At 34.6% G+C, this 17,295-nt stretch overlaps 1 protein-coding gene across 6 annotated transcripts in view; it reads right to left on the bottom strand.

Moving 5' to 3' along the window:
• LOC118184567 (uncharacterized) overlaps window positions 1-17,295 on the bottom strand; it is a 761,893-nt gene that overhangs the window by 192,537 nt on the left and 552,061 nt on the right. For all 6 annotated transcript variants that reach the window (XM_085809993.1, XM_085809992.1, XM_085809990.1 and 3 more), the window contains 2 exons: window positions 3,659-3,983; window positions 520-2,991 (listed from right to left, as the gene is read on the bottom strand). In XM_085809993.1, the coding sequence (XP_085666119.1) occupies window positions 520-2,991; window positions 3,659-3,983 (2,797 nt within the window). The remainder of the gene's footprint in view (window positions 1-519; window positions 2,992-3,658; window positions 3,984-17,295) is intronic.

Below are 17,295 nucleotides of genomic sequence, written 5' to 3'. Positions count from 1 at the left end.
ATATTGCATTCCAATTTTGATTATATAAATGGTGTCTGCTTTAAATGGAAGCTAATTGTCTGAATGACTGATGAAATGAAGATACAACGAAACACTTTAAGCCCAGCAAAATGGCAGGTCTAGGCCAATTTGAACAATTACGAAAACAATAAACTTGTTTTCGCTTCACCTAAACGAAACCATAGCTACGATCTCTTAAAATGAATACATTTTGTTTTTCTGTAATCGTAAAGTAAAAACAGTTTTTTTTTTTTTTTTTTTTTTTTTTTTTTTTTTTTTTCTCTAAAGAAACTAGTCTGTACGCTTAACTTATAATAGTAGTGACTTCATAATATTTATCCTCATAAGATTATAACGTTAAACATTAGCCCGATTTAGAAATATAAAGTTTGATGTTTAACAGTGTTTCCGAATACATGAGGAATCATTTGCAGACAAAACATTTTTAAATTTTTCGAATATTTAGATGCGGTAAAACTTTCCAACGTTACGAAAAACGTTTACAAAATATACACTTACTTTCTCGAATGCTTCTCTTTTCTTTTCCAAAACGTTTGGAAGCTGATCCCAAGATATTATTTCGTCCTTCGCTAGAGGTGATCCTCTCTTTTTATGAAGGTTTTGATTATTTTCACATACCCATGATTGTCCATTATATGTCTGTTTGAATATTGGGTGACTAGGTGGCAAATCCAAACTTTGACCTTTAAGCATCACCAAATTAGGAACGGATTTGCTATGGCTATTTAAAAGCCCGGAATCAGATGATTTAGGAAGCATTTCAAGAGCCTGAGGTGACATTTGGTTTGAATTCTTCGGTTGTGGCTGTTTGTTGAGGTTTTTAGGAAACGACAATTTAGGCACAGACATTTTTAGCCTACTTGATGATGATGAAGACTCATATGGCGGAGGAGGTTCAATATCGGATCCTGCGGTATTTATAGGTAATTTCTGGTCAGATTTTATAGATTCAGCAAGAGACATTCTTTGGTAGAACGACATTACAGCTTGTTTTTGGATGGCTTTTAATTCCGGATCAGACACCCGTTGCCTTTTATCAGCTTCAGGGAAGACGAATTTCCGTGTAGTTTCATCCATACTTTTAGACTTCGAAGGTTCATATCCATATTTGTATTTAGAGAAAGGGGAATCTATATCTTTTGATTTCAAAATCTCACGGAGAGGAGAAGTTTTTTCTAAGCTTTTCGATTTGGCTGAACTTTTGTAATTAGTTATGCATGTAATGTTACTGACATCCGATGATGAGCCCGAAGTATCATCTCCTTCAGGACATCGAGATCGCGGGTAAGAATCCTCTGACGAAAATGAGTTCGAACTTTTTCTTGAATCCTGTCGGGAAGGACACTTGTTCGATTTACTTGAAGATTCAGGCACTTCATGTAGGTTTGATTTTGATAAGGATGGAGAAAGTGTTAAAGAAGCATGGCTACGATACATCGCTTCTTCTGCAGACATTTGACTTCCACAAGCAACGATATCCATATTTTTAGAAGGCACTTTGGCATCACTGTTTGGCCTCGTAGGGGATCCCGTAGCATAATACAAAACACTCTCTGATCCATGCCGCTCAGGCTGCTGAACTCGAGCACTGTGGGCTACAATTTCTCTATGGCAACCGTGCCTGGCAACGACCTCAGCACGGGTTGCACCTTCTAACAATAAACTTGGAGCAGTGCTATCACATGAAGACTGTGGAGATAAACGACCACTCTCAGGCATAGTAGAATGACCACTGTCAAAGAGAGAGCTACGGTTAGATAACTGAGTACTGAGGGTACTTAAATCACTATATGATCCTTGCCACTTGGGGATTCCTCGACCATGACTACTGCTTTCCATGCTTCCCATCCAAGTTCCGTTTTCACTGGAAAGTTCAAAATCATTTCCCGGGGGTGCTTGGTGTTGTATTTGAGGCACAGCTGCAGGATGTATAGGTACTGGAGGGGGAGGCATCTGCCATGAATTTTCGAGTCTAAGCCGATCTAAAAAGGGTGTATCAGGAGCTGCTGAAGAATGTTTATTTTCGGGAATTCGTCCCTGTTTGCTCCAAGCTGAAGAAAGAGGAACTGAATATTGAGCTTGGTGACGCAAAACATCTTCATATCTACTAAGGAAACCATTCGAGTCGGCTACGGGCATTTCATTTGGTGATTTAGCTGAGGAAGAAGCAGCAGGTGAAATATCACGTTCTGGCGGAGAGTGTATTCTATAATCATTTTTATCCTCGTAACAATGCGGAATACAAGGAGTGTGAAAGGCTTCAAAATCAAACTGTTTACCATTGCAGTCTCCTGCAGAACTGTTACATGTAGGATATGGCAAATGATAACTATCAGCATTATTCCTCATTTCTGATTGCTGCAAACAATCAGAGTTATTTTTATTCGAGTTATAGTCCGGAGCTCTTTCTAAAACAGGCTGCAGTTGGTTTGTGGAGATTTTATATTGATGAGCTTTCTTCGGTCTTGAATATGCTATTTTTTCTTTGGGATAATCAGTTTGTCCAGTCCATGAATGTGACCTATATGTAACGGAAGATGTTGTTGGAGCAGTAACAGGCCAAGAAGGATATTTTTCATGTGCAGCAATACACTTCGCAGCATCAGTTCCATCTAATTTGGAAGTAGTAGGAGGAGGAGGCGGTGGAAGATCTCTTTTATTTTCCTTGGGACTTTGGGACGGTTTTACATTTAAGGAGCTAAGAAGCGTATCATGAGATTCATGCAAAGGTTTATCTTTAAAGAACAAGGCACTGCTGTCGCTAGAAGGGCTGCTATTAAGCTGCAGTTTAGATGTTTTTTCTCTTAGCTTATCGGGTGGTTTGGGAACTTGCATTAAAGGACTGGCTTCATCTCTCCGAGTATTGTATGTTTTAAGCTGCACTACAGGGGAGAAATCAAGCCCACTTGTTGATGCAAGAGCATCATAAACCGATCCTTTCTTAAACCTCCTCGTTACCATGCTGCCAGCCTAAAAGAAAATAAACAGGCATAGCTAAGAAATAAATTTATAATATAATTTTAAACATATTGAATTATAAAAGGAAAACAATATAGACAATGTCATAACTTGATCTATATGTCACAACTTAGGGTAATTAAAAAAAATCTAGTCAGTCAATGTCATAATTTGATCTATAAGTCATAACTTTGGGTAATTTAATATGTAAGGTTATTACAAATGATTCACCTTTCTCTGGTTTTGAAGTCTTGTAATTTCAAAGTTATGGATTGCAGACGTTTCTGATACTCCTATAATCAAAGAAAATATGTGAAAATTTTTCAAGTCGAGCGAGCAATTTTTCTTGCGACACATGGCGTAAATTGAACATGACTTGCTTTTGTTCAAATGGCCAGTAAGGTCTCTCTAATTTACGACCAGTATCCCCCTCCATTTCGTACTGCGTTAAAAGCTATTATTTGCATGCTTCCACTGGAGGAAAATATTATAAACTAAATCCATAACCGCATTATAACTGGTTAGGTGAGCATCAGCCGGGAAATGTTAACACTTTAACTCGTAATTGGTAACTGGTTTTTTATTATTATTATTTGCAGTTATTTTTACAAAATACGGCATTTGAAAAACCCGACGAATCACTTGTAATAAGCTTATTTGTGACATAACTGACTCTTACCGCAGATTCATCCAGGTCGGACTGCAGTAAACTGCCAGAAGAAGTGGAGTGCCGCTGAGTGCGCCCCTGCGCAAGATGAGGTGTGGATTTCGTGACCGTAGGATTGTTATTAGTCCACGCACTCACCGATTCCACACTGGTAGCGAGTTGCTTTTTCAGATCCACCGAGGAACTTGTAAGAGATTCGACACTAGCTTGACGAGAATGACGGGACACTTCCCTTTGACTGTAGCTATGGCGGAGTTGGCGATGGTTTTTCGAGCATTCTGACGTCACTTCCTGGTGACTGAAACTTAGAGGACGGTGACGTGTATTCCATTCCAACCTGTAATTAAAATACAGTAAAGTTAAAATGAGTATAAAATAAATAGCAACGTTACAGTCATTAGCTTTTTCAGCACAACATTTTTTTAAAGTACAAAACATCTAAAATCCATCCTTTCATCATCAAATTTATTCACTTAAAATCTATTCTGTATAGTGTATGCTATTAAGTGCTATCACATAACAAAACATCAGATAGCCTGCTAATATAATGCAAGAAACTTTTCTTTCGCATCTGTTGGTCTATTACAAGAAACGCATATCTGCCAGGACAATAGCTCATAAATTTGTATAAAGCACTAAAATGCATAGCGAGGGACGGTTAATTTCATTTTAAAGCAAAGCACTTAACTGCAGAATTAATTACACTCTAGCAGAATTAATTACACATTAAATCTTTACACTGTTAGTTATAGTTAATAAATCTGATGCTGAGAAATGGTTCTTGAACATTATTCGGGTTTAAAGTCCAATGAAACAGATAACTAAAACCACCTCATTCTTAGCTTCAAAACACGGGTTTGTAACACAGTTGCGTTTCATTCAAAATGCAGCGACAGAACTGCGATCACCTGCGACAGGATTTAATGCAATTGCTAGCTTAAGAAATTTTGACATTACACTTCCGGTATATTCATCAGCTGTTATGTTATCATTTTCTTTCACTTCAAACCAAAATTTAATTTAATTTATTCATCCTATGTGCGAACTAATATGAGGAAATATGAAAAAGTTGTAAGGCATTTTCTCTCTCCTTGCGGCGTGGCTTAGTGTGCAATTGGAAACCACGTAAGGCTGCCTGCCAATCGAATTCGTATCCTAGAAAGGGCATTACACAGATTTTCTCTCGTTTCCTGCCCTAAGTTTCTAAATGACCATGCTCAGTACAACTTAATTTTATATCATTGTATTTATTTAATCAAGCATTTATATAATACGACGTTGTAGAGTAAAAGATAATTTCGCTTTATTTATCCATCATGCAAAATATTACTATTATCTTACAGTTATTCTTACCTCTGACAACAGTTATATTAAAACAGTTAGGGGGAGGGGTAAGGGAATGAGACTTTCATCCGCTCTCAACGGAAACATAGTTCAAAGCTAAGATCATATCTGGGATGACCATGTAATTAATTTGACAAATAACAAAAAACTTGACACGCTGAAAATTTTCGCATAAAGAAATTTCGATGCGCTTCACTGAACTAAACATAAAATGCTTAAATGAGAGAAATGTCTTAAGCAGATGACACGGTATTAAAGATTCAGAGTTAATATATTAACTCTATTAATATTAGAGTTATATATTAATATTAGAGTTAATATCAGTGAACAGTACATCTGTCCTTTTGCCTGATGAATGTTTCCTCACTTAGCACTGTAATACGAAGTTACATATTGTTCGGTATTCACTGCTATCGACTTAAATGGAATATTTTCATAAACTGGGATGTAATCTGAAGGCCTAGCCAATGTTTCGAATAGTCATCCAAATATGTGTTATTCATATCACGGAACAAGTTTCTTAATCGCTAGCGTATTCCGATAACACTCGACGAAGTAATCACCAAAGATACTTTCTTTCAGAACGATTGAAAATGTACCAAGCAAAGAGAACACTAAACTACGAGAGTCTTATAACACAAGAAGCAATCGATAACCTCCATTCTCGCCATTGCCCCATCTCCTCGCAAAATACTTTATTTCTTCCTACCCTCCTCTTAAAACACTGCGCTGACATGCACCCGTTTATGGGTATAGACTCCCTCAATGCGAGCAGTAGATGCTATCTCGAAGCAAAATCGCACAAGCTTCAAAGAGCTTATACAACCATAAAACAACGCATTATAGCTCATTAAATCCTAGAGGCGAGCTACGCCGAACCCAAGCTATAGCTGAAAATACGATAGTATTCATTTATGAAGGGCTTCTCGCAGTTTATAACTTCTTTGCGCACTAGATATTTATGGATCACAACGACAATGTTGTGAGTTTCAATTGCCTGCCAACGTTATCAATTCCTTTTCAGATGATATAGAAACAGACAAGTGAAAAATACTGGATCAAAACTGGAGCTAAGGGATAGATAGATAGCCAAATGCTTCAATAAATTTTAAGCCGAGTCTCCAGCCGAGGGCAGACCAAAACGAGCATTTATTTTAGTAATAGAATATTTAAAACTGTAAAAATAAACCTATGAAAACTACAACTTCAGATGTTTCTTGATGCTTATATCAAAAAACTTATATAACGATGATAATTATTGTAAAAATTCTGTCCAGTTCTCCAAATGCTATAAACTCTTTCTTACGAAAAGCCTAGATTAATAAGCATTGAAAGAAATCTACCGTTTATTATTTGCAGAAAAACTGTATTTAAACATGAAAAAATATATTAGGTAACCAAGCAAATGGATTCTTTCAAGTAGGTATTCTTATATCTATATGTCTCAATATATATCTCAGTTCCCAACTCCTATTTCGTTATAAACGAATACATAAAATAATTAAACTGCACTAAAATCTTTCAACAAATCTCATGATATCGACTAAATGAGGCGACAACTGCATTTCCGAAAGCTCCAACAGGTGCAATTTGAATTTGATGCATGAAGACTGAATATCAGGCATAGTTATATAACAGGTATAGTAGTAACCGGAAGACTGAAATTAGGAATTGAGATATAAGACATAATTATAACAAAATAGGCTTCCGAACAAATGACAGCATTAAGTTATTGAAAATATGATAGTTGCTGTGAAGAACGTTTTCCGTTTAGAAATAAATTACATAACAAATGCTTGTTTGCATGTTTTGAGATAAATAACTGAATTTGTTGATCCTTGCAAATTAGAGGAGTCAAATGCTAAACATATTTTTGCCGTTTAAATTCGATACTTCTTGTTTTACGAATTAAAAATCATGTCGTATTTCATTAGCAATTCTTCTGTCTCAATACTTGAAAATAATCTTCAGTGGAGTTAATCGATAAACGACTAAATACCAAGCAAAATTTTAATTATTTTATACGGTTAAAATTTATATCACATTTTATTTTATGTTTAGTTTTATTTCAGAGTAATATCAAGCTAAAGATCGGATTCTGTTCCATGCGAGACAAATGTCAATCAATTAGGAAGCATTGAAGTAATTAAAAGCTATGTATCTGCCACGATAATTAAAGTCTATTTATTTAAGTATCTCAGTTGCGGTGGAATTTAGGATCATATATCATTGTATAATTGAGAACTACAGTAAATGGAAAGTAAGGAGACAAATTACACGCCAAAACCATTGCAATAAATTCCGAAGCAAACTGGTGACAGTAATTCGACAGCGTAATCCTTCCAATTGTCAATCTTTAATGAAAAATTTCAAATGAATTCTTAACTTAATTAAATATAGTTTTTTTAGTGCAAGTACACAAAAGGAAACTAAAATAAATTTTATTCATTGATTGATTATAGGGCTATTAATTGAGAATGAAAAACATCACTGACAAAATGGACTGAATTAAATCATAAAAGCTTAAATTTTACTTTAAAAGTATGAATGCAAATCTGCAGAAGTAATGAATAATAGTTTGAAATATACAGGCGGAACTCCTGGGATACGTGAGAGGATAAAGCGAGCTAAAAGCAATATGGATGAACTCCCTAAATATATGCTCCTAAAATATCGACGGCCATGAAAGAACCCAGCATCAGATATGAGGCAAGACATGGTATGAATAGCTTCACATAGCTAGTGGTATTGCGTTCCTTTTAAAATGCCGGGAAACTTTCAAAGTGAACATTCTGCAGGGTTTTATTAGAAAATTTTACCATGAGCATTTATTAGTTTTCCAAAAGGGTGTAGATGTAAAGAAGGAAGTATTAAAACTTAAACTAAGGGGGATATTTCAGGTATTTTCCAGCACCAAACTTCCGAACAAGTACGAAAAAAGAACCGCTAATGCAGTAAAGACAGCTAAGATTAGAAATCTTCCTTATAGCATATGAAGACAGATCGATATCCAACTAAACGAAATTTTGATGAGCTAAAAGACGATCTCCGCACTTTAAAGACTAAATATAAAGTTTTCGAGCATCAAAATGATAAAACTAAACAATTTGACTTCATTAGCACTCGTCTGAATACATGCATGGGGAGATCTGTAAATTGAGTTGCATGCATCGTAATTTATAAAGCAAGCAACGGATGTCAATTTAAATGTTTGAAGAGTTTAAAGTTTTGATTTGGTTAATAAATTAAAGTCTTATTCAAAATATTGGAGATACATGAATGATAAATCTATGAACAAAAGTTCAATTTCACTTTTGCTCGTATTCAGAGATGACAGCTATCAAAGAGAATAAAACCAGAAAGATCAACCAGATTTTAAAGGCTAATGGTCTTTTGTGATACCTTGCAGAGATTCACATTTTTGTAGCAATGTTTATCCAGGAAAACCGGGAACTTAACCAGTGGCCGAGTGGATTTCAAATCGGTTTCGATCCCAGATGATGGTTGGCTGCATGATTGGATTTTCCCATGTGTAAAGTGAACATAAGCTAGTTTCCCTTAGAAAGTCCTCCGCTTAGGCATTAAGCCCTCGCAAGCTTACCATATTCAATTAATCTAACCAGGAAAATCGGAGATTGAAACAGAGAAAACATCAACCTATGGGTACGAGGACAAGTAGGAAATCTTGATTTATGATAAAACTTGAAATAGAAAAACTTAAAAACTTTAATTAATAATATTTACAATATACTAGAAATAAATTAGCCATGTCAAGTAGGTCGGTAAACTGCCATTACGAAACTGCACACATTTTCAAGAGCTCCTCGAGAACGGACGTAAAATCTGGTTGTCTTGTATCAAATTAATACTTTTCTACAAACCTTTTCTCCCAAACTTCGGATGTATCCAGACTCTGGACGAGTACCAGATCTATAGGCTGTAACTGTTCTAGAGTTTTGCTAAATATTTACAAGGCGTTTAAAATTAAAGCAATTGGGACATTCTAGGAAGCACAGAATCTAGTAAACAATGAAGAATTTACAAACTTCATTCCCAAACTTTGCACATTAACTAGGTTAATAACTATTTATTCTGATACACAGCTGTTGAGCAAATTAAAGCGTGGCCAATTGGGTTTTAAAGTTTGAATTAAAGGTTTTACATTACACTCAAAACCGGAACCGCAGGAAGTAAAAGTCCTTTGAAACCAGCATATCATAACGCACGCATAAAATCCGGAGATTTTATATCTCTGTTACAGACATATTTTTTACAGTGAGCAGCATTTGGAAAAAATCAATTTCCCACTGCCGACCAAATTTCCACAAAAAAAAAAAAAAAAAAAAAAAAAAAAACCAAAATAAGTGTAAAATATGCTTTCTACTTATTTAACTACTCCCTCCTTAAACGAATTAAATTTGAATTGCATCTTGATCAAAGGGCCCACAGATTCAACAAATCTCGGATATTTTAATCTGAACTATTTGACTTAGAACATTAAGAGAGAAATCTTCATAACAGCGCTCTGACATAAAAATGACTTTTATACCTAAGTAAATCTGTGCAAGTAAGGTTTGCTATTCTGAATAGCAAAACAAATAAAAATCCTCCTTGCATAGTGGTGCTCCTGCATGAAGGTTCCCGCACTTTAACGAAGATATCTTTAACAAGCTGGAAACAGATTATTCATAAAAATGCTACCACCTTTATGAAGGTTTGATTTCTCGAACAACGCCGATTGGCATGAAGGTAGCGGCACCTTCACCACGGAGCACTGATATGAAGGAGTCCCAATAATTTTGTTTGTTTTAACGTTTATTTTAACTTTTATAAACAGAAAAAAATATGCTGTTCGTTACTTTCTCTTAGCATGTCTACATCCAAGCTTAACACTTGAAATTTTCAAAGGATTATAACTTAAATTCGCGTCCAGTTTCCTATTGAGAAATACCAAGGGAAAAAAAATAGTAGAAAATATTTAGATTCCCCTCCCCTCGCAGATAAATAAAACAAATTCCTTAACGTGACCTGATGTATAAGTTGTATCAAGTGTCCGTTTAAAAAAGAACAGTGATAGCTTAAGCGGATCAACGTTTTAAACTATTTGAATCGCACAAAATACAAATATGAAATGAAAAACTGCGCAAGGTAAGGTCAAGGAGGATGTCCAATTTCTAGTGCGGTCAAGTGAACTAAAAACGGATGTACTAAGCCACGTGACCTACAACATTCCATTGTAAGCGGATTTCGGGGGTCGCACGCAAAGTAAAAATAGACTTATGATTTGGATGGAGATGAGGAGGGAGTTTTGATTGCATTATAATGATATACCTCGTTGATTGCCATGAAAGCACAATAAAATTACATCACTGAACAGTTTTCAACTCAATAATTCTAAAAGGAAAAACGTGTAATGCTATTTGAACATGCCATTTGTCGGTTTCACGCGATAAACGAGTTTATTTATAGCGTAAAACACTGGCTGCGTGGGCATTTTTTATGTTTTTCTATGTATAGCATGAAATACGGGTTGAACTACTTAATTTAGGAAAAGCACAAGTGGTCTGCCTACGAAAGCTCCATCAAATTTTCAGATCTTTGTTCTGAAGCTCAAAGATTGGAATCCGAGAATCTCTCAATTTTTCCATCGACCACCAGCCTCTCAAAAGGACTTTCTTATCGATAGATTTTAAGCGGCTTCCCCATACTGAAAAGGTATCACAATTACAAACATCCATGTCTTGGCCGAGATTTTGACTTAAAAGCCAGGTTTTATATATTTCGGTGCACTACCCAAAGACAGTCAATAATAAGAAAAGAAGGATTTTGAGGAACAACAGGCTATCTTAGAATTGAACAAACTGGAGCTACATCACAATGGATTCTAGAATACATCTGCAATATGTATACTTTAAACATGAACTTTTAATCAAGTCTATAGCACTTTAAATTTGACAAAGTCATGCACTTAATATTAAATTGGAGTAGCCCGATCCCGAAATTGAAGCATGGTTTAGATCATGCTTGATTATTGAACATCAAAGCTGTCTGCTTTACTAGGGATGCCTTGGAGGAGAACTTTCTACAGGAAAATTCGATCACATTCAGGTTACATATTGGAAAATCAAGAAAACTGTTGCTGCTTCATTGGCTGGGAAGAGCATCTGCTACGAACTACCGACGTTCAAGTAGCTTTTATCCACTCGGGCGAGCTTTAGACACTTTGGCTAGCAGTGAATCCCTCAGGTTCACTAAGAAATCCAAACATATAACCGTCTATTAACTAACAGTACTTTTAACTCGTTATCAAAAGGATCATGACACAGTAACTGACCTCGAAATTTGACATGAAAACTAACGCATAGCCAAACCATTTGCATGAAATAATAACAGTGATAGCTTAGAAATAATAACAGTGATAGATGAAATAATAACAGTTCATGAAATAATAACCATTTGCATGAAATAATCGACCGATATTGAGATACTTCATTAACAGATAATCATTCTTTTGGCCATTATTTCTTGTTTCAAAATTCTCACGTTTAAAATAACCAAATTTTACAACTAAAAAATGTCGAACTTCAACGATAAACAAAGAAGATTTATAAGCAAACAGTTTGCTACAAAATCAACAGAAAATCGGTATAGGAACGAGAACTCTTGTGAAAGATGGGGTGGCCCAACATAAAGCGAACCAAAAGCAAGTGAGGTCTCGTTTGGTTTATCTTGAGCTATACGATGCGTTCTGAAAAATTTAAAAGGATCATTGGAGAACTGCTATTATTGATGTAATTTAGACTGGATTATTTGATTACAACAAAGTATACTGGAGCTCTGTGCTTTTGGTGAGGAAACCTTTCGTGGAAGAATGTTTAAGGAAAATTAATGCGCATGGAAGTCACACGTGGGAGAAAGCTCTATAAACTTCATGCAGCAAGCCCGTTTCACGACCTAGAATAAAATTCGATACGTTTCTCGCTTTTAGCCCCTCGGTTGCTTCTTAATATGATTTATTTCGGGAACTAAGAATAAAATTATTTAAGGTATAGACATTTGCTACTAAATTTATGGGAGAAAGAAAAACACCATTTACTATTTTCCTAGTTTATTCTAGAAGAATACGTTGTGTTTAAACGCACTGCAAAAGGGATTCAACATGAAATATTTTATTCAAAAACAGAATCTACTGTTTAGCGGCACTTAAAGTTGAAACTCGCCTCGTTACTTTAAATAAGCTACTCCTCGAGATCTAGTTTTGAGAGAATTTTTCCCCTTCTTTTTCCTTGTTGTGCCCTTAATAAGGCCTTTAAAAACTTGAATCTCTAAAAGATTAGAGTTGACTTTGAAAAGGACAGAGATCTTTGAAAGGAGAGGAAAAAGTATATATACAACCTTCTTTTATCAGAAAATACAGTGTACATTTGCTAACAAAAATGGAATTTTAAAATATCTACTTTAAGACAGACAATAAGTAAACCTGAGTCAGGTTTAAAATTGATACCGTATATATGTACGAAATTGAATAAATGCTCACTAGAGTAGGAAGCAGCATGGTTGAAATAATGAACAAATTCAAAAATGTCGGAAAAGATATTAAAATGTTTCCAGTGAATTAGAACGCTGCACATGGAAGAGATTAAAATTTAAAATATTTCTAACGTGATTAAAGATTTTGTAACAAAATACGAACTTCAAATCGAATTATCTGTTTATTTTTTAAATTTCTGAATACATTGATAAAACCACTCTGCATAATCAGCCCAGAATAATTTACCACGACTTTTTAAACTAAAATTAAAACACAAGGTAACGCCTAAGTGTGATTACAATAATCCAGTCTTATTCAAGCCATTATCGTCATCTCCTTGTTACACATGAATATACTACTCAAACAACAGACACTGTTTTTAAATATTGTAACAGAAAAGAGCTTTCAGATATTGTTTGCTGGAATATTGTCAAAGACTAGCACTATACTTTGATATATTGATACTTGCACAGTAAAAAAAATTCATTTGAAATGTTTAGCAAAATTTTATTGTATTTTTTGGAATCTTTAATGTTTCCCCCTTTGGTAAGTGCAACAATAATTTCAGATAACGTTTCTTGCTCAACGTAATTTTTAATTAGTACTACTATCTTTCAATGAACGTCAATACTTGAAAGTCATCTATTCGACATACTTCGAAGATCAATGTTTCTGCGCGCATTATATTAAGGTTCCTTATTATCATAAAATATGCAATTACCTCTAAAGAATGAATCAAAATTTAAAAAAAAAAAAAAAAGAAAAACAAAATTTACTCGGTTTGGACACGTCGACTTTAAAGTTATTTTTCTCCAATATTTTGATTAAAATAAATTCTGGTTAGTGATTTTATAGCACACTAGAGCAGCTTTTATATATCAAAATTTCCATCCCAAATAACTTAAGTCCTAAACAAGTCACCCCGCGACAGCCCCCCCCCAAAAAAAACAGCCATCATCACGAGTATCTAACTAATTATCAAACTTCGTTCTGACTACATTTGATAAACGTTGTTATCTAACAGGAAAGAATAATGAGTAGTTGCTACAGTAAAAAAATTAGAAGAGGAAGAACAACTTACGCATTACGGCACCTCTTGATGCCAGTATGTTCAGATAAATATAGAGTGTTTCAATAAATAAATTGCCACCCTATATAGATAAACTAATGATAAATTTCAAGCTTTTTTTTCCCCTACATATCTAACACTGTCGAGTAGAGAAAGGAGGTAAATTTACCAAACTTCCCAGTGAAAACAGACATGAAGACTTGAAAAGGCATATTATTCAATAGCTTGTACAGTCATTAGGACTTTTTTTTAGAGCAGGGAGATGCGAAAAATGTGCACTGCCGTCGTCGCGACTCGAACCTGGACCTCTCGAATACGCACCGAGTGTGCTACCGTTACGCCACGAAGGCATGTAGAAAGGAGGGAGAAAATACCTTATACGCTACGCATGAAATTCAAAACTGCGGTCTTGCCAATAAAACAATGTTTTCCCTTAAACAGACCATGGAGCGATCAGGTTACATTAGAGAACCATTAATAAGAATTATAACTGTATATTGAATATCAAGTATACGGAACCAATTATTTAGCCAGAATATTTTAGTGTTTCAGTCCCTTAGCACTCGAGTGAAAGAAATGACTCAGAAGCATTTCTCAAAGCTGTTAATTATGCAGCTCAGAATCAGTTTGGAACCACAACGGTTCTACATGCTTGTGCAAGAATCGAACCCATACGATCTTCTAATAAACTGAATGCCCACTTAACGGTTTCCCTAACTACCATGCTGACATAAAAATTAGTTGAAATTTACTTACAATTTTTCACAAGCATAGAATATTTTTAGCCGAAGGGGGAGAGAAAGCTGTATAAACTGTTTCCATCATCAAGCTCGAAAACATTGAGAAAAAGCACATACGCCTTACCACAAATCAAGATCTGTGATCTCTAAGTTGCGAAACGCTCTCATATTGGACAAGATTAATTGCGCAGTTGCATCAAATTATGCAAACAAAATGAAGGAGTTAACTTGCTGTAGCGTTTGCTGGATATTAACTTGCTGTCATTATCTAAGTGGGGAAAAGTGGAGTCAAATTCCCAAAGGTAGGAAAGATTGAGTTTTGTACCCACTGGTTGTCACGGGCAACAGAGTATTCGACTGCATCATGCTTTAAGATTAGAAAGGGCACAACCAGCTAGTTTCGAGAATTTTAAGGCTCCTCCTTAAATAGTAAATATTAGTGTAAATTCATTTCATTTTAATTTAGCTGGCATATGATCGCCAAGTAGACGCATGAAAATGGCTTCGTATACTAAGTCTTAAGAGAATTAGATTTTTCCTTTTTCACATAAGATCTAAAAATATAGCGCTTTCGATGCCGCAGATAATTACCATAACCAAGTAAATTTATACTATTCCTAGATATTACTTGATTTATTCTTTTTTAATGTTTATTTACTTTTATTATTCTGGTGGTATGTTACAGAGTATAATACAAATAACTGGCAGTATATGTTGTAAAACACATAAGCTGTTAATTTAGAAGTCAAACAACAAAAATAAGCGTTATATTTGCAAATTTTTACAGGTGACAGGTGAGAGCAGGGTCCGGACACCCGGGCGGCTTTCACTGACTATTCGGATATCGTCCGAATCCCGCAACTGTCCAGAAAAAGAATATTGCAAACAGGGGCAGATGGAGGAAAACAGGGGTATTGCGGATTCCTACAATAACAGTGCTTATTATACAATAAAAAGATACTTACATCAAAAAGTGCTGTTACTATGTTGAATTACCACAATAGTAGTACATCGTATTACATTATACAGTGCACTATTATAATAGTCGATGCATCGACGATAAATTAATACGTATAATAAAATTTTCTGAACTCTACAGACATTGCAGAGCGGTATCAATGCGCATTGCTAAATATATTACACAGTACCTATAGCTATATATATTAGACATTAATATTACATGCATACAATACATTAATACACAGATAACATAAAAGGTGCATTCGATATATTGATACACTATACATTAATTTAAGCCACTCGATTTAAGCCATACAGTAAAAAAAAAAAAAAAAAAAAAAAAAAAAAAAAAAAAAAAAAACCTAAACTCTACAGACATTTTGGAGAGCAATACCAATGCGCATTACGCAACTTATAGCTATATACATTATACATTAATAACACATACACACGTCCATTATAGTGATACATACATAACATGAAAGGTGCATTCGATATATCAATATAATTACATAATACATTATACATTAACCACTCGATATATTAATACATACTATAATAAAATTTGCTAAACTTTACATATTTCAAAGCTGTACCAGTGCACATTACGCAGCTTATAACTATATGCATAAATAATACAGGCACACATACATTACATTAATACATACGTTACATGAAAGGTGCATTCGATACATTAATAGGTGCACTGGATATATTAGTGCTTACAATAATAAAAATTTTCTATATTCTACAGACATATACTAGTGCAAATTGTACAACGTATAACTATATATATCGTTATGCATTATACAATAATAGTACATGCATACATACATTACATTAATATAAGATAAAATGTGCATTTCCCTATTCGATTAGAATGAGTATTAAAGTTATGCATTGACATTGCATTAACTGGTATAAAGATATTAATATTCATGAAGGATTAGGACTCCGATGGCTAGATGGGATCGTGTTCCGCACTGCAGAGTTCAGTGCCTAGCGCTTCGAGTTTTTGCATCATTAATCGTATTTTTCTCTGTATTAAAGGTTGCTTGCAGGACTAACCATCGAAACTAGTCCTGTGAAAATTTGCAAATATAACGCTGAATTTTGTTGTTTGACTTCTAAATTAAAATTGTTCGGCGTGTTATTTTATCTTAATATAATCTGTTGCTTACAAGATGAATATTGTGAATCTGAAATATTTCATTTATCATATTTAATAAATCAATGGCAACAAGTCAAGAGTTCTTTAACAAGAGAACTGCCATTAAGCTGGATTTAAACCTTAAGAATTCATCGAGCACCTGTAGTGTAATTTCACGTGGATAATTTCAAATTCCATTTTAATTTCTTCCACCATCAAGAATTTTATTTCTCTTACACGCTGTTATATGTTTCGAACATCCTTTCTTTCTTTTTAACTGTACTATCAATTTCTCTTTAAATGGAATTTTCTTAAGAAAATATTCTCCAAAAGTTAAATCAGCAAGCTTTCCGGAAAACGTACCCTCTCATCTGTTCTGAACGAGGGTGAGGAGAATCTGTTTTAAGAATTCCCCTCACCCTCGTTCTTAAGTAATTTTACGCTCTTTTTATAAAATTAGATTAGAAGTACGAATTATGAATATTCGTTAATAAAATATATCTCCTCATTGTTATCTTTACTTTGTACTTGGGTTGACTTTTTTTTTCCCGCATTTGTATTCTTCTTCCCCCCCCCAAAGAGGATTTCTTCCTCCACTTGTGAATTCTCTAGTGACCCTAAGAAATACCACAGTGTCGAGTCACTAGTAGTTATATGCGAAAGTCGTTTTATTGATTAATTAAAATTTTAACAACGCACAGTCACATTTCGTGAACTTAAATACTTTTCAGTCTGAAAAGCGAGAATGAGTTTTAAAAGCTTAACGCTTTAAGCTATTAATATTTTCTGAGACGAAAGGGCTATTTCCAGAATGGGATATGATGATTTATCGGAGAAATTTAACATTCTAAGTCC

Source organism: Stegodyphus dumicola, chromosome X2 (genome assembly GCF_044657685.1).
Source record: "Stegodyphus dumicola isolate Sdum_Otavi_A_Nest chromosome X2, ASM4465768v1".
NCBI classification, from domain to species: domain Eukaryota; kingdom Metazoa; phylum Arthropoda; class Arachnida; order Araneae; family Eresidae; genus Stegodyphus; species Stegodyphus dumicola.
The sequence above is the reverse complement of the archived record's forward strand: the minus strand, read 5'-3'. Positions and strand labels throughout refer to the sequence as shown.